The sequence below is a fragment of the Ochotona princeps genome, chromosome 3 (assembly GCF_030435755.1).
Source record: "Ochotona princeps isolate mOchPri1 chromosome 3, mOchPri1.hap1, whole genome shotgun sequence".
In the NCBI taxonomy this organism is placed as follows: Eukaryota; Metazoa; Chordata; class Mammalia; order Lagomorpha; family Ochotonidae; genus Ochotona; species Ochotona princeps.
The window spans coordinates 62,920,118-62,947,521 of NC_080834.1; the positions used below are offsets into that span (position 1 = coordinate 62,920,118).

Here is a 27,404-nt window from a genome sequence, read left to right on the forward strand (position 1 = left end):
AGAGAGGAAGATGCTCCATCTACTGGTTCACTCAAGTGCCGCAATGGCCAAAATTGAGTCAATTCAAAGTCTGGAGCCAGAAGCTTCTTCCAGGTCTCCCACACAGGTGAAGGGTCCTAAGGCTTTGGGCTGTCCTTGACTGCTTTCCTAGGCAACAAGCAGGAAGCTGGATGGGAAGCAGGGCTGCTGGGATTAGAACCAGTGCTAACATGGGACCCAGTATGTGCAAGGCGAGGACTTTAGCCACTAGGCTACCATGCGGGCCTTCAATAACTTTTCTTAAAAAACAGAAAATAGTCTTGCACTTAGAATCTTGAAAAGCTTATACTTAGATTTTTTAGAAATGAAAAATGTAGAAAGTAGCATAACTTTTTTTCCTCTTACTTGCCAAAATGAAACTTTATTTGCGAAGGGTAAATCAAGGTAGAATTTGAGGTTGAACCTATAGACTATCTCATTGTATTTATCACGTCTCTTTAAGGATGAAGCCACATTTGTATACACAGCTCATGGACCCTGTGAAAATGCTACTGATTAACAAATGTCAGGTTTGTCAACAGCGAAAAAGACTTAATGGAAATCATCTAAGTTATTTGAAGTAATTTGTGCTATATAACATAGCAAAAACTTGGGCCTGACCTACGAAGTTTTGTGTAATTCTTTCTGGGAAAAATCAAAACTTTCAATGAATTATGAATGCACTGACTCAAAACAAGCAAGTCAAGTTCATGTACAAAAATTAACAATAACTGCCATAAACATTTACTTACTGACATTTCCTACAGAATAGGTTTGGAACAGCTTAATGTTGCTTGTTCAGAAGATCACTTTCCTTTGGTGTCTCCATAAAGGACACAGATCAGTCACATTCAGGTCAGTGAACAGGGAGGTTCTCAATCACTTAAGAAGATTGAAGGTGTAGTTTTAAAAATTTTCCAATTAAATATATAAAAGGAAATTGATTAGTTCCTGTTACTTTAGATCTGATAACACTGAAGTAAAGAAATGCAATATACTCGTTCTAAATTATACAGTTAATAAACAACAAGACTCTAGTACAAGGTCATCGACAATGCTCAAATCTGAAAAACATCCACTATTATCTGAGGCTTCCCAGAACACAGGAAATTTCATTAATTCTATTTTTAAGACAAATGTAGCAAAGGAAAAATTCATGACCTCTAACCTAAAGGAATATTGAAGCTAACTGTAACAATTGAATTGCCCAAACATGCTGCACCAAATTTGTTTACTTTATTTCACACAGTCCAGTCCAATAAGACTTTAAATTACATGATATTTAACAGTTTTCAAAGTACATGCTATTTCATTTGATCTTTGCATAAGTAAAATATAAACAACAAGAAAGAATTATTCCCATTTTTCTATGTAAGAAATTGAAGTTGAAAGAGGTTACATGATTTGCCCAAGGCCACAGGGCTAGAAAGCTATGCAAATGAAATTCAAATACAATGCATATTGTTAACTTGAAAATTCTCATACCAAACCTACTAATGTTTCTGCTTGGGAACATGGCATGCTCTAGTATATCACAGTGGTTTTCCTCCTAATCATGCAGCAAACTGGGAGCTGCTGCAGCATAGCCAGCTGCAAGAGTATCCTATCCCATATCTAAAATTCAAAGTACATTTTTGAAAGTATACCCCTTGGGCCCGGCGTGGTATCCTAGCGGCTAAAGTCCTTGCCTTGCAAGCGCCGGGATCCCATATAGGCACCAGTTCTAATCCCGGAGATTCTGCTTCCCATCCAGATCCCTGTTTGTGGTCTGGGAAAGCAGTCGGAGATGGCCCAAAGCCTTAGGACCCTGCACTTGTGTGGGAGACCCAGAGGCGGCTCCAGGCTCCTGTCTTCAGATTGGCGCAGCTCTGGCGACTGCAGCTTTTGGGGAGTTAATGGATGGAAGATCTTCCTCTCTCTCTCTTCCTCCTCTGTATATCTAAATTTCCAATAAATATAAATTAAATGAATCTTTAAAAAAAGTATACGCCTTTGTGCCATGGTAAAGTCAAACAACTCTAGGTCAAATCACTTTAAGTTGGGAACTGAATCTCATTCTTTTACTCCAGCGCTCTTCCATCCGTGCCAAGTTGGTATCTTGTGTCTGGGATGCCCATATCCAAAGGCTCCAAGTTTATGGATCCAGCCAACCTTAGATTGAAATATTCTTGGATGCTCTTTTTGCTGAGGTTTACTGTACAGTCAGATGTTTGCATCTGTACTGACCATGTACACATTTCTTTTGTCTTTTTTCTCTTAATGCTATAGTGTAACAACTATTTACAGAGCATGTACATTGTCATAGGTATTGGAAATTAGAGATGATTTGAAGTATATGAGATGATGTACAAGGTTATAGCAATAATTATAGCATTTTATACAAGAGATTTCTGATTTTGGTATCTGTGAGGTATCCTGGAATGTTCTCACAGAACTATTGAGAGATAACTGTTGTCTGCCAGTGATATTATATGCTTAATTGTTTCAAAAATTTTGTGGTAGAGCAAGAGGTAAGTCTGACATTTGAAATAAAATTTTACTATCATTTATGAAGTTAACCATCCACATGACAGTGTGCTTCCAAGTAATCTTCTAGATTGCATGTACTCTACAAAATATAAGCACAGGTAAAGACTTCCTAGAAAATTCACCAAAGACACAGGCAGTCAAGACCGAACTAAATAAATAGAACTACATCAAACTAACAGGCTTCTGTACAGCAGAGCAAACAGTCTGTAAAGTGAAGAGGCAACCAACAGAATGAGAAAAAAATCTTTAGTGTGCAAAGTTAAGGAACTAATATCCAGGATGCATAAAGAGCTCCAGAAACACAACAGTAAAACAGACAAAGCAGTTAAGAAATGGGCAAAGAAAATGAGCAAGCATTGTTCAAGGGAACAAATTCAAATGGCTAATAGACATATTTAAAAAAATGTTTAAGTTCCCTAGCAATAAAGAAAATACAAAGAAAAAGCACATTGAAGTCCCACACATCTCCAGTGAGAAGTGCTAATTACTAGTAGCACTCACTGGAGAGGATGCAGGAGAAAAAAGAACCATGTGCCACTGCTGCTGGGATTGTAGACTTCTGCAGACACTACAGAAATCAACATGCAGAGTACTCAAATAACACAAATTTCATCAACTGTATGGCCCAGCTATCCCACTTCTGGGAAATACATTTATAAAAAGTGATACCTACATAGGAGAAAGCAACCTGCATCCTTATATTCATAGCTGCACTATCCACAATAGCAAAGACACGAAGATAACCCAGCTGTCCATTGAAAGAGGATTGGGTAAAGAAATGATACATCTACTCTGGAATATTACTTAGCCATTTAAAAGAATGAAATTCTACCATTTGCAACATCCTGGTACCAACTTCGGACCATTATGCTCAGTGAAATAAGTGAATCCAAATAGGACAAATATCATATATTCTCTCTGATGGAAGACAACCTTCATACAAAATAGAAAACAAAGATCAATAGGTAAACAAATATATACTTGTAATCTCATAAATGAACGGTGTAATGGAGACCAGAGTACCCGGAATCAAAGAACACTATGCATCTCTACTCCTGAAAAGTATGCCCCGAATAAAACTCCATCATTGCTTAGACCTAGACTGTCACAACACACATAAACAGCAGAGTGCTGGAGTCAGGTCTACCGCTAAAGAACTATTTTACTGTAAAACACGGGAGAATGAGGAAGGAGGGGAGGCAGGAAAGTGGAAAGCCCTATACCCACAAGACTATAAAACAAAAATAAGAATTTAAAAAAGAGAAAAATTACTAGAAAACAAGTTTACTTTGGCCTAAAAATTTTTGGAACATGATCATGTTTTTAGGGTTCATCAAAAAAGTCATGAAAAATGCATGTAATGTAGAAACTATAATGGATATCAAAATGTTTTTTATTGAATTAAACTTATCTTTTCATAAAATTTTCCACTAACAATTATCCTTTTATGTGGTTAGAAGTGCTTATACTAGCATGTCCAAAGTTCTTCTGCCAAAAAATATCCACCCTGTTCTGCATAAATGTCTAAAGTTACATTATTTGTCATAATAAAGCATGAAACATAAGCACATAAAAGCTGTTGTACATTATCTCCTTTTAATCCTAAACACAACAGTGCTAAGTAGATCATAACTTTTCATTTTGTACATGGATAGGTTAAAGCTGAGTTAATTTTTCAAGTTCACAACTCACTTGATTTTGTATTTATTACCATGAGGTGTTTCCTTTCTTTGGATTAAGAAGTAACTCAAAGTCCTTGCTAAAACCCAACAATGCTGTTTGAAAAGTGCTACGTTGAGATTCAAAAGGTCAGATTATGTTGACCTATGTCTTTCTCGATAAGAATTATAATGGATGTTATACTTGTTATAGGCTATACTTTAAACATCTACCCGATGCTTAAAAATCTGACTCACCCCTTTTATCAAACAGCAACTTCACAGGTGGGGCAATTTCACATATGGTGATAACATGCCATTGCTCAAATGTAAAATGGAACCCCTCCAATCCCTGGAATCACCTTCACAGCCTTTACTTCCTTCATGCGGGGTTACTTTCTGAGTATAAATCTGATGGCCTTGTAAACAAAAATGCAGTGTATCTTTAACGGTTTCATAAAAGCATCTGTAGTAAGAATAGTGGAGTTGGCATTGCCACTGCTCACAAGCAGATTTCTCAGCACTCGATCCAGTTGCACCTTGGGGAAGGGTAATGTCTTTGCTGAGGTCTCCTTTCCCACTTGTTCACTGTTCTGTTCAGGAAGGGCAGCACAGCAGGTGTGTCGGTTCCCCAAATCTGAGAGGCAGACATGGGAGGGGGGCAGCTAGAGGAGGGTTCAAGTTTTAGGACAGCTCATCTTCTGAAGCTCTTCCATTTGGACCCCTCCACATGGGCATCCCTGTTAATTCTGCCTCTGTCTCTTATTGCCCTTTCTATCAGGCATTCCAGGAATGAAAAGTGACCTCTGAAAGAATGTGTCTGAGAAAACAATCTTTGGCTAGCATTTGTGCTGGCAGGGTGTTTTTATCTTTGTGCTTCAGTGCTGGACGGATTGAGGAAAAATGGCTTTCATTGTACAAATAGAACAATAGATAATATTCTGAGACTTAATCCTGACTCACTGAGATTTTGAAATGGGATGTTTCCTCTAAGCAAAGCTGGAGAAAAAAAACAATTCACACATAATAAAGAAACTTTTGGTTAGTAATGATGGGAAATTTATGGCTGTATATTAAAAATTTTTGTTAAAATGATTACATATAATTAAGGAGTAAGATATTTCCTTTTATTTTCTTTATAATTTCTATCACAACTCATTGGCAGATGGGTGGAGTAATGAAATCCTGTGAAGGCTGCAGGAAAGAACAAAAACACCCAAGGACAGCTCCTTATTTTCTTTCTTTATTTAAAACTTCTACATATGGGAGAAGAGGCTGGGGTCTCATTTAGTGGTTCACTGCCCAAAGAAGCTGCAAGACAAGATGCTGGGACAGCACTGAGCCTTGTTTGGGTGGCAGGCATGAACCATCACCATTGCCTGCTCCTAGAGCCTGCATGGTAAACCAGAGTCAGGAGCTGCATGCAGGAATCAAACCCTGCCATCCCAGTGTGGGCCAAGGGGCTTCTTAACTGCTAATCTAACATCCACCCTCAACCAGGCTTCTAAACAGCATTCATCAGTCTACATTGTTATCAGTTAACTTTCAGAAAATCTTGTGCTAGCTTTCTGAATAAAATGTTACATCTCTATACAGGTTTTGCTTCTTTAAGATTTTTATTTAAGCAGGAGTACTTTTTATTTAAAAGTGAGCATCATATTGCTGAGCAATTGTTTCTCCTATTGTGTTGACAGAAAGTGATCGAAGAGTATTTAATAAAGGTTAACTATAATTGAAATCTAAGGACTGAACAACAAATAAGCTGATGAAACATAATTCAGGGCCTGACATGATAGCCTCATGGCTAACGTCCTCGCCTTGCAAGCCCCAGGATCCCATATGGGCACTAGTTCATATCCCAGCTGCTCTACTTCCCTTCCAGCTCCAAGCTTGTAGTCTAGGAAAGCAGCTGAGTACGGTCCAAAGTCTTGGGACCCTGCACCCACGGGGGAGATCGCATAGGAAGAGGCTCTGGGCTCCTGACTTCAGACTGGATCAGCTCCAACCGTTGCGGCTACTTGGGGAGTAAACCAGCAGATGGAAGATCTTTCTCTCCTCTTCTCTGTGTAAATCTGACTTTCCAATAAAAATAAAATCCATGCTTTTAAATAATAGAGTAAAAAATTCTGACAGTTTGAGGATTTAAATTCAGAAAGGAAAAAGAGGAAAAAGAACACATAATATGTGAATTACATGTTGCATGCATAAAGCTGAATATAGTACATTTGGATTAGAGGATTTATGACAAATTGGGAAAGCCACTGGTAACATTTCTTTAAAGTGACCACTTACCTCTATTGTGGAACAAATCAGTAAAGCAGCAGGAAAAAAAATGCTTGAACTGTTTAGCCACAAGAGAGTAAAATAGACCTCTCTTTATGCCAAGGTTTAATTATAAACATAATTAACAATCCTGTTCTGTAAAAACAAATACAAAGAAGTCATGCTTCCACTGTCTGCACAAGATTGAAACTTTTGTTTCAGATATAAAGAAAATTGTACAGAATGGTTATTCTTTCCAAAACAATATCCAGAGGACATTACATTGCCCAGTTCTTTGATTTGATTTGTTTGCACTTGATAAATGATAAAGGGACTATATTTCATTTGAAGAGACCCACAGTTCAGCCACCAACAAGAAGAATTCTACAATGCGTTTGATTTCTTCGATTGCTGTGTTGCTCACTACTTCTGGAAGCTGCAGCAGGTCTCTTTCAAAACATGCAGGAAGATGTTCACACAGTCCGGCTCCCTTGTCTTCCTCGGCTTCCTATCCATTAAGACACCAAAGCAACTGATTTGACCTCATGTATCAAATGGTTACTGCACAGAACGCGTTTTGTTGCTCTTGGATTTGACCTAGTTTGTTTAGATGTCATCAGTGTTACCAGAACACTGGCCCGTGTCTGTGTCTGTATTGCTGAAAGGATTCCCGGACATTTTGAAAACCACAGTGAAAGCACTAGCCTAATTTTGCATAATGCCACTTGTGGTGGGATCCCCAGATCCCCGAGATAAGCAAGTGGGAAGTGTGCTTACAGGCTTAGAAGGACTCATATCACAATAATTTCCCTTTTCTCTCCTAGGGTAATATTTATTTTTTAAAGTAATTGAGTTAGAGTATTTCCATGTTGAATAAACAAAAGACTTAGATATGCACTGAAAAACAACAGAATAAAATAACTTGCTAAAATAAAGAGAAAATTATAAAGATCTGCAAATATGTATTAACATGAAGAAACTCAAGTCTACCTTAAAAATAAAAACCTGGCTGCAGCCACAAAGTGAAAAACTTACCAATCTCTTTCCATGTTAAGCAAAACAATCTAAGCATTTGCATTCTGTTTCATAAAGATGTTATGGCCCAACTGCAGTTGTCTCCGTAAAATTCATATGTTGAAACAGTCATTAGGGTGGAGATGAAGTAAAATAGGATTAAAGTATTTGTAAGAAGAGACAGAAAGTTTTTTCTCTTACTCTGCTTTCTTGCCACTCCCTATACCTGTCACCACACGCACGCTCCAATGAAGACCAGATTGCTCTCCAAAAGCCAAGCAGAAAGCTCTCTGCGGAAACTGAATTGCTGGAACATTGATGCTGGATTTCCTAGTCCACATAACTGTGATAAAACAAAGGTCTATGGTTTAAACCATATACTCTGTGGTATTTTATTACTGTAGTGCAGATAGATGAATGCAGGTTTTTGCACTGAGATGCGAGGTAATGTGTAAGTGGTTTTGAATCCTGCTGGTGAGCATAGGCTGGAAAAAAATGAGAGCAGATTGAAGTGAAAGGGAATGTTGGTAGCAATTCAGATATTAAAAGCAGTTCTGATAAGGACCCAGAAAGAAATGTAGAACTACAGAGCCTCTGCCTACTCAAAAGTACATACATAAATAACCGCGAACAGAATGTTGGTAGAAACATAGTCATTTTTTAACAGGTCATTCTGGTATGGTCTCAGATAGAAATGAGGAACAAATTGTAAAGTGCAACAAAGGTCCTTCTTGTGAAATGGCCAAAAAAAAAAAATCAGGCTTAATTATGCTCTGTGGAAGGCCAAGCTTGTGAGTGATGGAACTGGACACTTAGCAGATGAGATTTTTTTCTAAGTGAAGTATTAAACATCGGGTGTGAGTTCTAACTACTTACAGAACAGAGATGAATAGAACAAGCAATTAAGTAAACAAGAACTAGAACTTGTGGATTTGGAAAACGAAAAAATGTAAAAACGAAGACGCCTCTACTGAAGAGACGGTTAAGTTGTAACTCAACCATCTGATAGGCCTGTGCCTCACATCGTATTGATCTCTAATAGGCCACCTTAGCAAAAACAGGAATCAAGATCTGGAGCACTAGCAGAAACGATGCAGATCTTACAACGGAAACAGGAAAAGGAAATGGAAGGAGGAAGATTTTGAACATATTTTTCCCTTAAGCAGAGGGGAGAATGACACTAGAAACTACTTAAAGATTATATCACCATAGATCAGGAATCGGAATATTTCCCAGAGATAATGAGGTAATAATACTCTTCATACAAACAGGGCCTACTAAGTGTCAAAATGAATGAGCTGAAAAGTAAGCAAGTTTAGACATACAATTTTGTTACTTCAAAATGTCACAAAGAACTCCTGCATCCCACACACGGTTGTCTGGGTTCAAGTTCCAGCCCTGTCGTTGGTACCAGTTTCCTGCCAGTACCCACACTGGAAGACAGCAGAGAAGCTCAAGTAACTGGGTCCAGGACTGACAACGAGGTACAATAGGTGAAGCTACCATATGGGGTACATGGATCCCACATGGGTGTGGGTTAGAATCTAGATAATCCAATTCCAATCCAACTTTCTGCTACTGTGCCTGGCAAAGCAGCCAAAGATGCTCAAACCAGCCTGGTCCAGCGCAGGCCATTGAAGCCGTTGGAGAGGGTAACAGGGGATAGCAAATCTTCCTTTTATCCTCTCTGCAATTCTGCCTTTCAAACAAATAAATAAAAGCTACAAAAGCAGAAAATGGATTTGGGTCTTTGCCACTCACTCAGGAGAGCTGGACTGAGTTCCTGGCTCCTGGCTTCCACTTGGCCCAGCCCAGGTATTATGGCCATTTTGAAAATTGACAGTAGACAGAAGATCTCTCAAACTTCTGTCTCTGCGTTATACACGCATACATACACACACATATATACATGCATAAAATCTAGCACCAGGGAAGCTCCAGAATCAAGTAACAGACACCACCCAATGAATACACATCTCTGTTTTGAATAACAAAGCCATTAATGTTCTCCTTCCCTCCCTCTTCTATTTACAGAAAAAACCATGATTTTAAATTTAAAATAAAATTTGAAAACTACTTCCTTTTTTATTATTATGTAACATATTTTATTATTATACCTCAAATACCAAAAATGATAGAAGCAACATACAAAATAAAATTATAAAGCAGCTTAACACATAAATATAGACAGATTCTTGACAAAATGTTGTTAAGTCTTGCCTGGCAAAACTTATTGTCTTGATGTATTATCATTTTATTTTATATCCCTTAAATGGAAGGTTAGTTCATCTTCTAATATTAGAAAACTACTTCTAATATTAGAAAACTACTTCCTAATGATGGAGATGATATTGCTTGAGAAAGTGGATCTGGGGTGATGAAGAAGAGAACTTTCAGTGCTTCCAAACCTCAACTCAGTTACAATGAAGGAGAAAGTTGGCAAAGTAATGAAAGAGTTATTTGTAAATAAGTTTCCCTCCTAACTTTGACAATGATCCTTGCTGGATTTTCACATGGAACTGTAAAGAGAAGGCTGGCTGTCCCTTATATAACATGTCCCAAGCCATGTTATAGAAACAGACCCAAACAACCACATAAGAACCACATGTCAGCTAGCTGGTTTATTTAATCAATTTAGAACTTTTTCATAATAAATGAGCGAACAGTTCAAGATCACTATACATTTACATAAAGTTCACAGCAAGAATTATATGAATAAAAACTGACTCAGAAGAAGTCAGAGGTAAGCAAACACACAGAAGAGAATATTTTATTAGTGTTTAACTTAGTAAGATTCTGGGAGCTGGCATGTTTAAAACAAATTGATTGCAATGGAAAACAAAAATCAGAGAAATAAAATATACAGAAATAAGGAAGTTAATGGATGGACTGAAATACAGAATGCAGCACACTGAATATTGTCTACTAACATGAGAGCTAAAGATCAGAAATGATTCATCACGGGGCCCAGCTGTGGGGAGGCATATGGTGAGTGAACCAGCAGATGGAATATGTATCTGTCTCTCCTTTCTCTTTCTTTCACTCCCTCCCTATCCATTCCTCTGTGTGTGTGCCTGTCAAATACATAAATAAAATCTTTCATTTAAAAAATTCTTCGAAGAAATACTTCAATATAGGAAACCCTTTGTTACATTAGCCATTGACAAATAATAGAAAAATTGAAAAAAGATGAGATAGTCAAAATATCTACACCAATATAACAAATTTCAGAGATAAAATAGATCTTACAATAATAAGAATAAAATTGAAATTTTGCAGCCATTTGGGGAGTGACCCAGCAGAAGAAAGATGTCTTTCTATATCTCCTACTCTTTCTGTAATTCTTCCACTCAAACAAAAAAAAACTTTGTTTCTCAAATAACAAAATTTTTAAAAAACTAAGAGAGGAGAGAAGAAGAAAACAGAGGGGCAGAAAAAAGAGTTCCTATTATCTGGTTCATGCCTTAAATGCAACAGAGGTGTGCTGGGTGAAGCTGGGAGCAAGAAATGCAATCCAGGTTTCCAATGAGGGTACAAAGAAGCCAGTTACTTGAGACGTTACCTGCTACCTAAAATAGTGCATATTTGTAAGAAAATTTGGGAGCAGAGGTAGAACTTGAACCCAGACATTCTGGCATGGCAAGTGGGAGACTTAACCACTAGGCTAGATGCCCATACCCCGCCCCCAAAAGTATTTAAGTAAGCATAAAGACAAATCTCCAAAGCATAGGCATATAAATGCTCAGTCCAGATGAAAGGTGAAAAATATTCAGACAGTTTTTAGAAAACGTTAGGTAAAACACTATAGAGAAAATGTTACACGTAAACTGAGATGGAGTTGGAGAAAAAGAATGAAGTTGATTCTTCATTCATATTTCAGGGAGTTGGATGGGAAGTGGAGCAGCAGGGACACAAACTGGTGCTCATATAGAATCCTGGTGCATACAAGGTGAGGATTTTAGCCAATTGCCACTAAGTCATTGTACTGGACCCAAAAACTCTATTTTTTTGTTTTTATTGGAAAGATCTTCCATCTACTGGTTTACTCTCCAAGTGGCCACACCTGCTGTAGCTGACCCGATCCAAAGCCAGTAACAAGGAGCTTCCTCCGGGCTTCCCACGTGGGTGCAGGCTCTCAAGTCCATCCTCACCTACTTTCCCAGGACACAAGCAGGGAGCTGAAAGGGAACAAGAGCAGCTGGGACTCAAACCGATGACCACATGGGATCCTGACGCATGCAAAGCGAGGACCCCAGCCACTAGGCTAACCACACGAGGCCCAACAATTCTATTTTTAGGAAATCATCTTTAAAAATGAGCATGGAAGGGTGTGCATGTGTATTGGTGTGTGTGCATACTCATCAAAACTTTACTGATACAAGCAAAACACTAGAAACAATCTGTCCAAGCCTATGATCTGGAGGTAAATCTAGTGAACACCTAGGGTGATGTAATTTTAACTTAGTGTTAGGATAACAATCAGCATATTTTTAGGTGACACATAAAGTTAAGGCAATAGGCAGGACAAAATCCCTTTCTTATACTTATATATCAACTTCTAAGTGTGTATATATATGCACGTAAGGAAGTTTGGGAGAATACAAGTTGAGCAAAATGTTCCATTGGTTTCTGCTTTTTGGTGCTACGGATGCATCTTTTTAGAAAACTACTGTATTTTCAAGTTATATTGCATTAAACTTGGTGCTACCAGTTTGAATGTGACGCCCAACAATTCGTATGATGGCAGTTTAACCCCCAAAGTCCTACACTAAGGGTATGTGGATGTGAGGCTTTGGAGAAGAGAATTAGGATTAGATGAGTCATGAGCATAAAGCACTGTGACAGCATCAGCAGCTTGAAAAGAGGAGAATGAAACCTGGGCTAGCACGCGTGCTCCGCCTTGCCACAGGATGCCTTCCCCGAGTTACCAGGAAGCATTAAGAGCCTCAGCGGATGCTACAGCCTTCCTCTCTGCTGTTTCACCTCCAGAATTGTGAAAAAATAAGTTTACTTTATAAATGAGCAACTTTCATGTATTCATTTATACTGACAGAAAAGTGGACAACACTTGTATTATATAAATTGTTTTGAATGCTAGCAAAATAGATAGGACCAGAAAGCCAGGTAAAACCGCCCAAGGAGAACATGAAATCTAAACAGAAGCCAGTTGCATAACAAGATACTGCATATTTCAAAATAACTAAGGCAGTATTTTATATATTCTCATCACAATAAATCACAAGCATGTGACATGAGCCATACTCTCACTAGTCTGATATCTTTCAACAATATACACATGTATCAACACAGCACATTGTACACCACAAATACATGTATATAATGTTTATCAATTAAATTAAAATGGTCACCCATTGTAAACAGACACCCATCGTAAAACTAGAGGGGAAATCAGTGGGGAGGGGTGGGAACTGGGGGAAGAGGAGGGGAAACTCCAGTGCTGATTAAACTGTCATAAAACAAAATAATAATAAAAAACAAAATAAAATTTCAGAGTAAAAAATAAAATGGGACTTCAGGAAACTGACATTTAAGGAAAAGCAGAGGTCTTCAAAATAAAGCAGTAAAATATCACATATGTAGAAGAGGGGAAAGCTGCAATGCTTACAGATGAAAGTGAATTGCAAACAGAAGAAATTTTCCACGCTATTCAAATGTTGAAAAAAGAGGACTAACAGAGTTAAAATGTGAATAACTGGTATAATAATGAGACCATCATTAACATTCTCAGTAATAGTGGGAGGGTGAGAAGAGAAAAAAACACTCCTCTTCCTTCCAGAAGTCAAAATGGAATAGGGAGAAGAGGAGGGAACAGCAGCTTCCCAAACAGCCTAGGTACGGGGACACTGATTTAAAGCTGGGAAGCTGTATCACAGAAGGTGTGAAACTCACTGGGAAAATACCAAATGTGTCACTCTCAAAGAGAAAAAATATCACATAAACACAGGAAGCCATAATTTTACCATTTTTATAAGACTTAAAAGGCATTAGTGTTCTTGAATGTGTCTTCTTAAAATCCATTCCAGGGTCCAGGGCGATAGCCTAGCGGCCAAAGTCTTCACCTTGCAAGCATCAGGATCCCATATGGGTGCCAGTTCTGATCCCAGCAGCCCCGCTTCCCATCCAGCTCCCTGCTTGCAGCCTGGGAAAGCAGTCGAAGACGGCCCAAAGCCTTGGGACCCTGCACCTGCATGGGAGAACCGAAAGAGGCTCCTGATTCCTGGCTTCAGATTGGCTCAGCTCCAGCCATTGTGGCCACTTGGGGAGTGAACCAGTGGACGGATGATCTTCCACTCTCTCTCCCCCTTTCTATATATCCGACTTTCCAATAAAAATACATAAATCCTTAAATCCATTCCAAAAAATGGATAAGAGAACTAAGAATTACAGTCCCTGTCTAGACCCAGTGACAACTGCTTTCAATCGCCTTATTCATCTCCAGAAATACTCAGGATCTACTCAGGTAAACTGTCATTTTATTTCCCCTCAAGTTGGGAAGATTCTATCTCTATACCAGTTTATAGAACAATGTAATATTAATTCCTGAATACAGGGTTCTTCATAATATATAGTTTGTAATATTTAACTCATTATATTTCAAAAAAATAAATAAGAAGTCAAACTCTAGCCATATAATCATTTATCCAAAGATAACCATAAATATTTAAACTTTTAAACTTAGGTTCTTATGGTCATTATTGGTTTTCTGTGTTAGCTTTCACTAAACTTTTCATGTCACTAGAATTTTAAGAAATCTAATCCTTGTTTTTAGTCAAATTAGATGCAGGAATAAATCCATTCTGAAAAAACACTAGGGGCAAAAGAAGTGGCTGGAAAAAGACGTATGGCTATTTACACTAAAGAATTTTTCACTGGGCTGGAACTATTTGAACTATAAGCAGAAGTGAGTTCTGTCATTTCTATGCTAAGACAGTTAAGAGCAAGCATACTTCTTCTACTACTTTCGGTTGGTTGGTTGGCTGTTTTTTCTCCAAAGACATTAAAGGCCAAGAGATTTATGTGAGTAAGAAATGGACATGGTGCTGGTGTTGTGGCTTAGAATCTAAATTAACTACCTGTGACTCTGGCATCAGATATGGGCAACAGTTTGAGTCCTTCCTGGCTGCTCCGCTTCTGATCCAGCTCCCTGCTAATGCATATGGGAAAGCAGATGGGAAAGCAGTAGAAGATGTCTCAAGTGCTTGTGTCCCTGCATCCAGGAAGGGAGACCCAGAAAAAGCTCCTGGCTCCTGGCTTTGGTCTGGACCAGCATTGGTCATTGTGACCACTTGAAGAGTGACCTTGTGGATGGATCGCTCACGTTCTCCTCCTCATCCACCTGGATCTCTGTCTTTCAAATAAAACAAATCTTTAAAAAGAGAGAGAAGCATTTCTTTCGCTAAGCCACTAAGACTACTAGGCAGAGATCTGACTAGGATGAGACACACAGGACAACTCACAAAGTTCTTCCTTGAGTGTTTCACATCAAAGCTGCCTGGGTAGGGCTGGCGTTTAGCACAGTGCCTAAGACCCTCTTTAGGACATCCACACCCCATATTGGCCCAGCTATGCTTACAAATGCGGCTTCCTGCTAATGCGCACCACGGAAGGCAGTTGATGATGACTTAAGTACATGGATGGGTTTCTGACTCTCACATGGCAGACTGAGTTGTGGTCTCCTGACCAGCCCTGAATACTGCAGTCATTTGGGGAGTAAACCAGCAAATGGAAAGTCTCTGTAACTCCCTGTCTCTACATTTACCAAAACAAAACACATCCTGGGTGGGCAAATGGATGCCATACTTTAGACACGATGCAAGAGTCAGGGCCTCCCCTTCACTACCAATCATGTATGCTGACTGATCCAAAACCGCCTGAATTAAGCAGAAGGGAGATGCCCTTGAAGAAGCAGCATCCTGTAACAGCTTTGCGTTCTTGTATTTCTAGCTTTCAAATTGTAAACATTTGTCCTACTTTTCCCAATGCAGAACAAAATATCCTATGGCAGATATTTGAACTCATATTTATAAATGGAATGCTTGAGTTTGGGCAACAATAGATACCAATTCCAGCTTGCATGTTAACATAGCAATGAGGCAGTGGTGAGAGCTAAAGTATATGGATCCCTGATACCTATTTCAAAGACATAGGCTGATTTTTGGATCTCAGCTTCAGCACCTTGATCATTGTGGAAATCTGGGGAGTAAGCCAGTGGATGATAGCTTCCTCTTCCCCTCTATCTCTATCCTAAAACCATGCAACTACAGGCCTAAACTCTCATTCCTTTCATAGGCTTTACAGTATTGAACTAGTTTTAGCAACAATTTGGTCACATTGGAATATTTCTGCCCAAGAGAGAAACATTTGTATGCCTTGCCAGTCACTAAGGTGGAAGAATAAATGTTGAACTTCTTGTGTGTGAGGCATGTTCTACTATTTGGTATTCTCTGATCTATTTGCCATAAGAAATCCAAAAACTGCCAAATGCAGTTGAGAACCAGAATTAAAGAAAGCGAGAACAAACCAAACCTAGGTTAGCAGAAGGAAAGAATTCACAAAGATCAGAGTGGAAATCAACGAAACAGACACTAAGAATACAAAGGATCAATGAAACAAAGAGTTGCCTTTCTGAAAGATAAACAAAATTAACAAAAATTTAGCTAGACTTAACAAGAGATGAAAAAGATATATGAAAGAAATACAAAGATTACATTAGAGACTGTTATGGAAACCTATATGCCAACAGACTGGAACAGCTTGAGGAACAGGACACATTTTCAGATACGTACAAACTACTAAAATTAAATAATGACATTAAAGAAAACCTGAAAGGACAAATAATGAGTAATGAGATTAAATTAATAATAAAATGTCTCTGAAACAGAAAAGTCCAGGACCAAATCTCTTAATTGCTAAGCTCTACTAAACACCAGTTAGTCTGAACTAACACAAGTTATTCTCAAATTATTTCCAAAAAATGAAACAGGGGAAATCCTTCTAACTCACTCCACAAGGTGAGCATTATCAACCTACCAAACTCAGACAACATATCCAAAACATAAATACAGCAATATTCCTGATGAACACATGTAAAAAATCCTCAACAAAATTCTACCTTAATTGAATCAAATGGTGCATGCAAAAGATCATTCACCCTAAATGAGTGAGATATATCCCAGGGTTGTAAGGATGGCTCAACTCAATGAATGCATATAAACAGCAGAATGAAGAATTTTTTTAAAAAAAGAATAGTACCATACCAATGGATGCAGAAAAAAAATCATTCACCTAAGATTCAACTCCATTCATCATTAAACTTAACTAATTGGGTACTGCAGGATTACACATTAACAGAGTAAAGGCTATAAATGAAGGTACTTCAAGAAGTTGGTAGAAGGAGTCCTTAAGATGTCTCCTGGGATGCCCACATTCCATACAACAGAGCCTGGGCTTGAGTTCTGGCTCTGTGACTGAGCCAATTTCCTGTGGGGTCTGGCTTAGTTCCAGAGGTTGTGAGCTTTTAAACAGTGAATCACAGATTGATTCTATACCCTTTTTTGACCCCAAATTGTTAAACATGCCAAAGGAGAGAGAGAGAGAGAGAGAGAGTCCAGCAGTGCACAGGAGGTCTTTATCTCCTAATGGGGAGTGTGCTTGTTGATTTTCAAGAATGCTTCAGCAGCCACATATTAGAGTATTCTTGTGTGTTGGCTGAATGTGCAAAGGAAATACCCCTCCTTTTTAGTAATCTGTCTATTCCAAGAATGGTGAGACCCCTCCCAGCACTGAGGACATGTGGTTGCTCATCTGCTCTCCTTATATTGCAGATAAAGCTGAGTTTGCATTATCACAGCTCTGCCCTGTCACATCCAAACCTTTGTTTTTTTTATTTTTTTGAAAAAGAGAATCTTTTCTTTCAAGAGGCTTTCAACTGGTTTTGTCACTTTCCAGCCTGCTTTGTCATTGCTATCTGCCATCTAGCCCAGTCTAGCATTGTTACCTATCATTCACTCCCATCCAATAATTTTATAGATAATCTACCACTCAAAACCTTGTTGCCTTGCTCATCGTGATCCTGTGTCCTGCTGTCATCCTGTGTGGCCTCAAAGTCCATGTAGATGAGCTACCTGCCACTTGGAGTTGTTTAACCCACCCTGCATCTCTTCCAAACAATAATAAAAAGTTAGCCAGACAATAGATGTTTGGTCTGTTAGAACAGACTCCTGAATCCTACAATGGAATGCCTGGGTTTTAACACGGTTACATCTCCCAGTTCCAGCTGCCTGCCAGTGTGTATCCTGAGAGACAGCAGGCAATGGCTGAAGTAGCTGGGCCCTCGCCGTGCATATAGGAGATCTAGATTATGTTTCTGGGTCCTGGTCCTATCTCTGCATGGCACTTGAGAATGAACTAATGGCTGAGAGCGCTCTACTTCTCTGCCTTTCTAATGAACGAAACGATGTTTTTAAAAAGTTGACAGGAAAATTAAATTTAAATTGATCTCATTTTTATTCCAAAAATTGAAACAATGCATAAATGATGTACATTTTCCACAAAGTAAAAAATATACTACTAATTGCTTTGCATCAGAAAAACATTGATAACAAAATCAATTTTTACATGTTTAATTCCATTTTTCTGTCAGATAATGCCACACTGAATGCTATTAACTTCTTAATTCTTTTCTAGAATTGCAAGAAGATGTCTATCCTCACTTTTCTTATTCAAAAGAATACTGGAGTTTTAGCCAGATAACAGTTAAGAAACAGATACAAATAGGAAAAAAGAAAGTCACATTATCCCTGTTTTCAGATCATATGACTCTATGGACAACCCTAAAGAGTCCACCAAAAGATCATTGGAATTGATAAATGAATTAAGTAAAATTGTAGGATACAGGCCCAGTGCAGTAGCCTAGCTGCTAAAGTCCTCACCTAACACACCAGGGATCCCACACGGGTGCCAGTTCTAGTTCTGGCAGCCTTATTTCCCATCCAGCAACCTGCTCGTGGCCTGAGAAAGCAGTCGAGGATGGCCCAATGCCTTGGGACCCTGCAGCCGTGTGGGAGACCCAGAAGAAGTTCCTGGCTTCGGATCGGCTCAGCTCTGCTGTTGCAATCACTTGGAGTGAATCATCAGACAGAAGATCTTCCTCTCTGTCTCTCCTCCTCTCTGTATATCTGGCTTTCCAATTAAAGTAAACACATCTTTTAAAAAAATTGTAGCATACAACATTAACATACAAAAATAAGAAGCATATTTATACACTAATACTGAATCCACTAGGAATCAAAAAGCAGCCCAGTTCATAACTGCTACCATAACCCAAAACAAAACTCTAGGAATACATTTAACCAAGGATGTGGAAAACCTCTACAATGAGAATTTTTAGAATAATGATGAAAGAAACCAAAGAGACAAAAAAAAGGATCTCCCAATTTCATGGATTAGTAGAAATAGTATTGTTAAATATGTCAATCCTACCCAAAGGTATTTAAAAATTCAAAGATATTTGCATTAAAATATAGATGACACTCTCCACAGAGTAAGAAAACAAACCAAAAGTCACATGAAACCACAAAAGACGTAGAATAGCCAAAAAAACATAGTACATCAAAACAGCAACACAAACACACACACATTACATAAAGATGGTGGCATCACATGTTACAGAAAACTACAGCAGTACTCTAACAATGGGCTACTGGCCTAAAAACAGACATACTGTAATGGAACACAGTAAACACGCCAGAAACAAATGCATTCATTGATTCTTGACAAAGGAGCCTAAAACAACATTGCAGAAAGGACAGTTTCTTGAATAAATAATGCTGAGAAGTCACCTTCAAAAAAAATAAACTAAAAATTGAAAGACCTGAAACCATGAAGCTATTAAAAGAAAACAAAGGAAAATATTTTAAGGCCTTGGCATAGTTACTGCTTTGTTTGATAAAATCCCAAAAGCAAAGGCAACAAACAAAAATAAACAAATGAGATAATTAAAATTTTAGGGGCCTGGTGGGATAGCTCAGTTAATCCTCCCCTCTCAAATGCTGGTTCATGTCTCAGCTGTTCCACTTCCCATCCAGCCCCCTGCTTAAGGCTTGGGAAAGCTGTGGAAGACAGCCCGAAGCCTTGAGACCCTGTACCCACTTCTTCCAGGTCTCCCAGTTAGGTAAAGGGGCCTCAGTATGACCTGCGCCATCTTGTACTGCTTTCCCAGGCCATTAGCAGGGAGCTAGATCCAAAGTGGAACAACCAGGAGTCCAACTGGAGCCCATATAGGATGCTGGTGTTCTACATAGTAGAAAAATATGATATGTCACAATGCTGGTACAAACAAGAAAACCTGAGCTTCTGCAAAGGATATGAAATAATTAACAGAATGTAGAAACAACATACAGAATGAGAGAACATTGTTGCACTCTATTCACTTGAGAAAGGAAAAATATTCAGGGTACATAAAAAACTAAAACATTCAATAACAAGAAAACCCAACTTAAATGGGGCAATGAAATGAATATAAACTTCTCAAAAAAGAAATCCCAAATGTCAACACATTTAAAAAAAAATTCAGCATCACAGCCATTAGAATTATACAATAAGAGATTATCTTGCACCAATGAGAATGTCTATTATTGAACTGTGGGCTTTTAGTATAGTGGTTGAGATGTCTGAGCCTGACACAGGGATATTCACTTTCGAGAATGGAGTACCTGGGTTCATGTTCCTGCTCAACTCTTGTTTCTAGCTTCCTGTTGATGCGCACACTGGGAGGCTACGAAGCATCTGAGTCCCAGCTGTCCATGCAGGGGACCAAACCAAGTTCCTGAATTCAGCTTAGTCCAGTTTTCAGTTGTTGTGGGATACTGGCAAAAATCTGCATTTCTGTCTCCCTCTTTTTCTCTGTTTTACAAATACACAATTTTTTAAAAGACAAGTAACAAATGCTGGTAAGCATGTAAGAAAATGAAACTGTTATACAGGGTTGGAGGGAATATAAATTATGGTGACTATAATGCAGAGTCCTCAAAATACTAAAACTCAGGGCCAGCATTGTGGCATAGCCAGTGAAGTTGTCACCTGCATGTTAGCATCCCATAAGAGCCAATTCAAATCTTGGCTGCGCTGCTTCCTATCTAGCCCCTTGCTGATGGCCTCTGAAAAGCAGTGGAAGATGACACAAATGTTTGGAACCCTGCTACCACACTCGAGACCCAGATGATGCTCCTGGCTCCTGGCTTCAGCCTGATCCAGCCCCAGCTTTTGTGGCCAACTGGGAAGTGAACCAGGGCATGAAAGTTTATTTTTTTCTCTTTTTCTCCACCCTCTGCCCCTTTCTCTTCCACTAACTCAGTATTTGAAATAAATACATAAATCTAAACAACAACAACAAAAACCCTACAAGTACATATATCATCTGACCCATCCTACTTCTGGGCATATGTATCAGGTAAGCTCTTAGTAACAAAGGGGTCAAGAGGTCATGTTGTGGCTCAGTGGGTGAAGCTACTACCTCTGGTGCCAGCATTGCACTGGCAAGAGCTCTGACCATGATAGCCACTTGGGGAGGAAACCGGTGGGTAGCTCGCTCTCTCTGTCTTTCCCTCTGTAACTCTGTCTTTTAAATGAATAAATAAATCTTAAGTAAAAACAAAGAGAAAAAAGAAAAAAAGATAATAAATGATTCAGAATGACCTACTTAATGTTCATCAGTTGTTTCTTCTCAAGATATTCTAGTGCAGGTGTCACAAACCCAAGAATCTTAAAAGTGTCAGATGGATAACATAAATGAAAGAAAAAAATTGATAAAAGACAACAGGAGATACTAGGTCAACGGTGGCCTACTGGAGATCTACATTGCATCTACAGGGAAAGATGGCTCAATCTTCCTGTGTTGGAATATGAGCTAATGCTGACAGAACTTTCTTGTTTTTCAATAAAATCTATACAACTAAAGTTTTACATAAACTTTTCTGATTATTTAAATGCCACAAGGGCTGCACAAACATGACTATGGGCTACATATGGCCACCAGGCTGTCGCTACATGTTGTGTGGTCTAATGTCTGTTCAAAATTAGGAAAAAAAAAAGTAGCCTTTTCCTCCTTGTGGCTCACCAAGCTCTCACTGCTAAAATAAACCACCAATTTGTTAACAGAATTGCTGTTCCTTGAGCCACTGGAAATTGCAAAGGCTCAACAGGTACCTGGTGAATAGTTGGTTGATTAGGGCTCTTCTATCACAATTGGTACTCAGACGCAGAAATATTTATTCTTTTCTTAGATTTAATTTTTTTTTTGGCTGCATCACTACAGATAGAACTCAGTGCTTTATGCTAGCCCCGAAAAGAGAACCTGTGAGGAAATCACATCACACTTAAGGAAGTACATTTTGGGGATGATTACCTGGGTTTTCATTGATCTTAATGTATACCCTAATACCTGGAAGACACTAGTCTTACGGAAGGATGAACTGACATGATTGAGGACTCCACTGCTGTCTTTTGGGACACGATACTGTCTTCCAAAATATGGTTAAAAAGAATAAGGTGCATTATTCCCAGCAGCCATCACCAGTATATAGTTGCTTTGCTCTCTATCTTTACTTATTTGAAAGACAGAAAGGGAAGCAAGTGGTGGTAGAGGAGGAGCAGAGAGCATCTCTGTTGGCTTACTCTGTAAATGTTTACAGTATTTGGGTCTGGAATAAGTTCATGCCAGGTTGCAGGAATTTCACCGAGTCACCCACATGGATGGCAGGAGCCCAGGTACTTAAGCCATCATCTGCTGCCTTCTCAGGCATATTAGTGCAAAGTTATACCAAAGGTGAAGATAAGACTTGAACCATTTCTCACATGGGATGCACATGTTCCAAGCATTGGTTTAAAGTGCCCAAAACTCCGTAGGGCTGTTTTCCTAAGGCAAGAACACTACAAGTCAAGAATGTAGGTAGAAAAAGAAGAGATATCGATCACTATACGCTTAACAACTTGAATGGTGAAAAGCGTCCCCTAAAAAGATGAAGGCCTAACCCACCAATATTTATGAATGCACCTTTATTTAGAAGCAGTCTTGTCAGATGTCAAAATTAAGATGAGACCCTTAGGGTAGGACCTAGTCCAATAAGATAGTGTTCTTAAAAGGGGAGACAATTGGACATACAGGGAAGATAATGTTGAGGATACAGGAAGACTGTCATCCATGGAAAATGTGAGACTATGGAAGCCAGGAAAAAAGAACGAAGCAGATTCTCCCACACCCCGTACCCGACACCTCCACCCCAGAGTTGTAGCAACAGTTTTTTCCTGTTTCACATATATCTAGTGTTTGACACTTTGTTGTTAGTCCTAGAAACTAATAGTTTGGCGGTCTGATTTTTTCCATGTGTTTTTCTTACAACTGGGTTCCACTTATTTAGAAATCCAGAAATTAAGCAGGAATGAATTTACAAAGCTGTTTAATATATTCTCCACAGAATTTGAATATGAGACTGCCAGGCAGCCAATTGAAGTCACTTATTGTTAAAACACAATAATACAATTAGGCTGAAATGATGACAACCTTCAAGGCAACATAAAGTTATTGCCATGCAACACATCAAGGTAAGAAGGACTGAAGCTCGTCCCAGATTCCAGGATGCCAACTACTAACCAACTACTGTCTACATAGCAGAAACAAGTGGAGCAGTGGATGCACCATTCATTCATCAGAGGGAACAAGGGCACAGATTCTTCCTAAACAAGGGGATGGTTCATCTCACTGGGCAAACAGGATCATGAACAGTTCCTGAGGGCAAACAAAATGGGTAGTGAAGGAATCATGAATAGTAACACAAACTTTATACCAAGAGAGACACAGAAGATCCCTAAAACCCCTGACTCTCCTGCTTGTCTATTTTTGGAGCTGTAGGATATGCTGCCACACTGCACTGCATCATTTTACCCAGAGATCCCAGCACAGCAGAGGAGAAATAACAGCCATCACCTGGTAACAGAATATAAGAAATTTTCGTCTCAATTCTTCCTCTCCAGGTGGGATGACCACAGCGTGTTCAAGACAGTTTCCAGCTGTGCAGCAGTTAACGGCATAGTTACATACAAGTATTCTCAAATGGTGTTTGTGGGGGAAAGGGAGAGGTGTGTATGGTATACTGCCAATTATTGGGATGTACAGCCTTTTCTTCCTAGCAACCATTCCTGTGTAGGAACTGGTATTCTGTGTGATCCCAGTGAGCCACCAATCACAGAACTCCAGAGCTAAGTAAAGCCAAATGATGAGGCTCTTCGAGAAATCATTTTTGCAAACAGAGACCCACAGAGCATGTTGGCAATTAGAATGAGCCCATCTGATGAAGGCTTCCAAAGTACAGCTACATAGATTCTCACTGCATTGCAGATAACCAAAACGCTCAAGTCAAACTCAGCACATACCAAAATGGTTATGATGCTGCATGGGCTATTCTCATGTCGGAGTACCTGGTTTGAGCCCTAGGTTCTCTGTTTGCAATCCAGTTTGCTGTTAATGTGTATGGGGTGGGAGGGAAGGGAGCAGATGATGGTTCATGTAATGGGATTTCTGCCACACACGTGGGCAACCTGGATTGATTTCACAGTTCCTGTCTCCAGTCTGGTCTGGCCTGTCCCGGATGTTGCAGGCATTTGGGACTCAACCAGAGGCTGGCTTTCTCTCTCTATCCTCCAACTCAAAAACAAAGCAAAACAAAACAAAATGGTTTAAAGTTACTGCCTTGTCTATATATGGTTATTTAAGATGCCCCATTCAGGAGCTTTCCTTTAAATCGATTTAATTTTTCTATCCTCTTTCCCTTCTCTCTTCCTTCCTTGCTTAGTTAGCAAGAGTTCATGACTACTGCTTACAGTTAAAAATATTTATATGTTCCTTATCAGGCTTTGACATTTATTTGCATAGGCCTGTTAAGTTACAAAGAAGATGTTAACCTTGGTGGACAGAAAAGGCCTATTATGGAAAATATTGCAGTTTTCTCAAATTAATCATAAAATAAGGCACAGAATATGCTGCTATCCATATATGTCAAACTGTCTTCAATTCTTGAAACAGCATGAAAAAGGAATGAAAATAAAAGGGTAATATTTAGGGTAGGTTGCAATTCACCCAGGAATGGCAGTGTGGATAAGGCCAGATTGGCACAGCCAGAATGCATCTTCTCCTTCGATTTCCCTTAACTCTAGGCCCCTTAATGTACACATTATATACTGAAAATATGCAGATCTTTCTCACCCTTGCTCTTTCTTGATCCCCACCGTCACACATGAAGGGACTTTAAAACCACTTGTGAAAAATGGAACTAAAATGTTTTTCTTGGTGCAAGTTTATGCATGGATTTCAAATTTTCTTCTGCAAAAAAACCCTAATTTTAATTTCACTTTCCACAAATATTTTGAAGTCTCCATTGTGTATGTGTGCATCTCTGTGGAATATCTAAAAAGGCATTTAATACCTCAGAATAACTTCTCTATTTTTAAAGTTGCACCAGCTGACTTCTAAAAATTCTCTCAAACAAATCTGCAAATTATAATACTTTATTGAAAAAAAATCCTGCAAGTATATTTCCATAGATGACATAATGGTTGAGAGTTCCAATTACTTCTCAAACTCTGATGAAATACAGGTGGAATATTATTTATTAAATCAGACATGAATTTTAATCCAATTCAGTTACCAGTATCTTTAGGCAAAGGCATTAAAGAATCAAATATTTTCTGTATGAATTACTAATTTTATAGCAATTATGTCTATGTAATGCATAATTCTCCATGTATTTTATACAAACATATGTATGTATATAAAGCACATACAAAATGAAACACTAGCAAATCCCACTGATGGCAAAGAGTAGGGGATCAAATCACTTTGCCTCTTTGTCCTCTGCTGAAGGATGGTCAGGAAGCAAATATTCCAGGATTTGATGTTCCTAATGTGCTAGTTAATGGATTAGTGCTAGCAGTGAACAAATGGGCTTAACGGCAACGCTTTAAGAAATTCTACAGCTGTAGTGAATGCTCCTATAGATTTAAAAAAAAAAGTCTTAAGATAAAATTTTTAAAAATTAATTTGCCTTTGTCACTAATAAAACTAATGGAATATCAGTAATTTGTATTTAATCCTCCTGAAACTTCTATTTTTGAAACGTTTACTTCGGAGTTAAAATTATTGGTAAGAGTAATGTCTCCCAGGTTAATTCCTGAGAATTGAAACAGCATAAAAATGCATTTTTGGCCAATGAACATGCTCATACTTTAGGAAGCAAATAAATTGACTGATGATTAAAATGTACAATTCCTCAAATATTTCAGAGAAAATACTATCTTTCCTTGGATCTGGACATGGTAACATAAAAACACACAAAGTAAGAAGAATTCAAGCCATCAGCACGCGCTATCAAAATCCCGCAGTACAGAAAGACCTGAGAAAGAACAGTATTTAACAGTTTCAGATTGCAAGGTTATGAAATGACATCTGCTAGGCAAACCTTCAGCCATCCTAAAACATTTCAAGTGTCGCTGTGAGTGAGAAAAGCAAACCAAGCTCAAAGTCCAGAAATTGCAAAAGGGAGCTTGGTTGCCGCAGGGGTGCAGGCTCAGGGCTGGCGCTAGTTCTAACTCTGAGGTGAAGCAGCGTTCTTTTTCTCCTCTGCAATGTGCTTGTCCTTGCCCTGCGTTGGAGACCTCGGGCTGATGCGAGTGAACCGGTGGGTGTTCGAATTTCTAAAGTTATGGCTTATGCCCTGCAGGCAACACTGAAGTCTCAACTACAGAGCAAAGAACAAATGACCCCGAAGGCTCCTGGATCCAGAATCCAAGGCTGACTGGGTGGCTGTTGGGAAAACGTAGGGGAAAGTTCGGAGGGCGCTGCAGCCCGTGAGAAGAAAATCCTGCCATGCAGGGCACGTAGTGCTGGGGAAGGAGGAAGGCAAGACGCTATGGGTTACTCACAGTTTGCCTCTGAGACAGGAAGCACTAGGGCGAGACACACCAGCAGCGCCCCACAATGCCCCCCGAGAACCCTCATTGCAGAGCGGCAGAGGCGCGGGCGGGGAGCCGGAGCCTGCCGCGGGACCCGAGCGCTCGGCGCGCCGCGCAGCTGCGAGCCCTGGCACTGCTCTGAGCTGACTGCGGCGCGCCGGCGCCGGGGAGGAACCGCCGGGGGCGGGGGCCCGAGAAGGGAAGCGGGAGCTAGGACATTTCCTGGAAGCTTTCGGGACGGCGAGGGGGAGGGCTCAGGGAACATTGTAAGCCTTGTAAACACAGCAGAGCACGCATCATCTCTCGCCCCCAATTCCTGCCTTTGCTTTTACAGGGAAAGGACAGGCAGTGCAACTCTTGGCCACCAGAGCTGCAGGACCGAAAGAGTTCTGAGAGTCCTGAGGAGGGAGCTCCAGGTTTACACTGGGTTGCAGGGTGAGGATGTGAACCAAAACTTGGAAACAAGTGAGGCCCTTGGGAACAGACTACAGAAGAGAAGGAATGGAAAAATGGGGGATGTTTATGAGCATTTAAATTTTTGTCTTAGTTTTGGATTTATGGTGTAAAAACACTCGAAACAATTTTGGTGATATCTAAAATTGTTACCTTCATGAAATTATTTGGGGCTTTGCATATTGCTTCTCTAGCTTTTGGAATGAGCATCATACAAATGTTAAATATGTTTAAGGCAGCCTTTGCAGTGAAAGCACCTGAATTCAAGTGGCAGTGTGTACTGTGCCACTACATTGTGGTGCAACTTAACTCCTTGGGGCTGGCTTTTGAAGTGCTTATGATGCCAGCATCCTGGCTCAGCATCATGGCTCAGTGGGTTGACACTTGCCATACCAGCATCCTGTGAGCCCTGTGGAGTCCTGGGAAAGGACTCCAGAAGATGGCCTT

The 27,404-nt window shown here is 39.4% G+C and overlaps 1 protein-coding gene across 1 annotated transcript in view; it reads right to left on the bottom strand.

The window, feature by feature from the left end:
- PROS1 (protein S) overlaps positions 1–26,694 on the bottom strand; it is a 71,513-nt gene extending 44,819 nt beyond the window's left edge. Inside the window, exon 1 of the mRNA XM_058661773.1 lies at positions 26,475–26,694. Coding sequence (XP_058517756.1) covers positions 26,475–26,550 — 76 coding nt within the window. The 5' untranslated portion in view covers positions 26,551–26,694. The remainder of the gene's footprint in view (positions 1–26,474) is intronic.
- Positions 26,695–27,404: the final 710 nt, after the last annotated feature.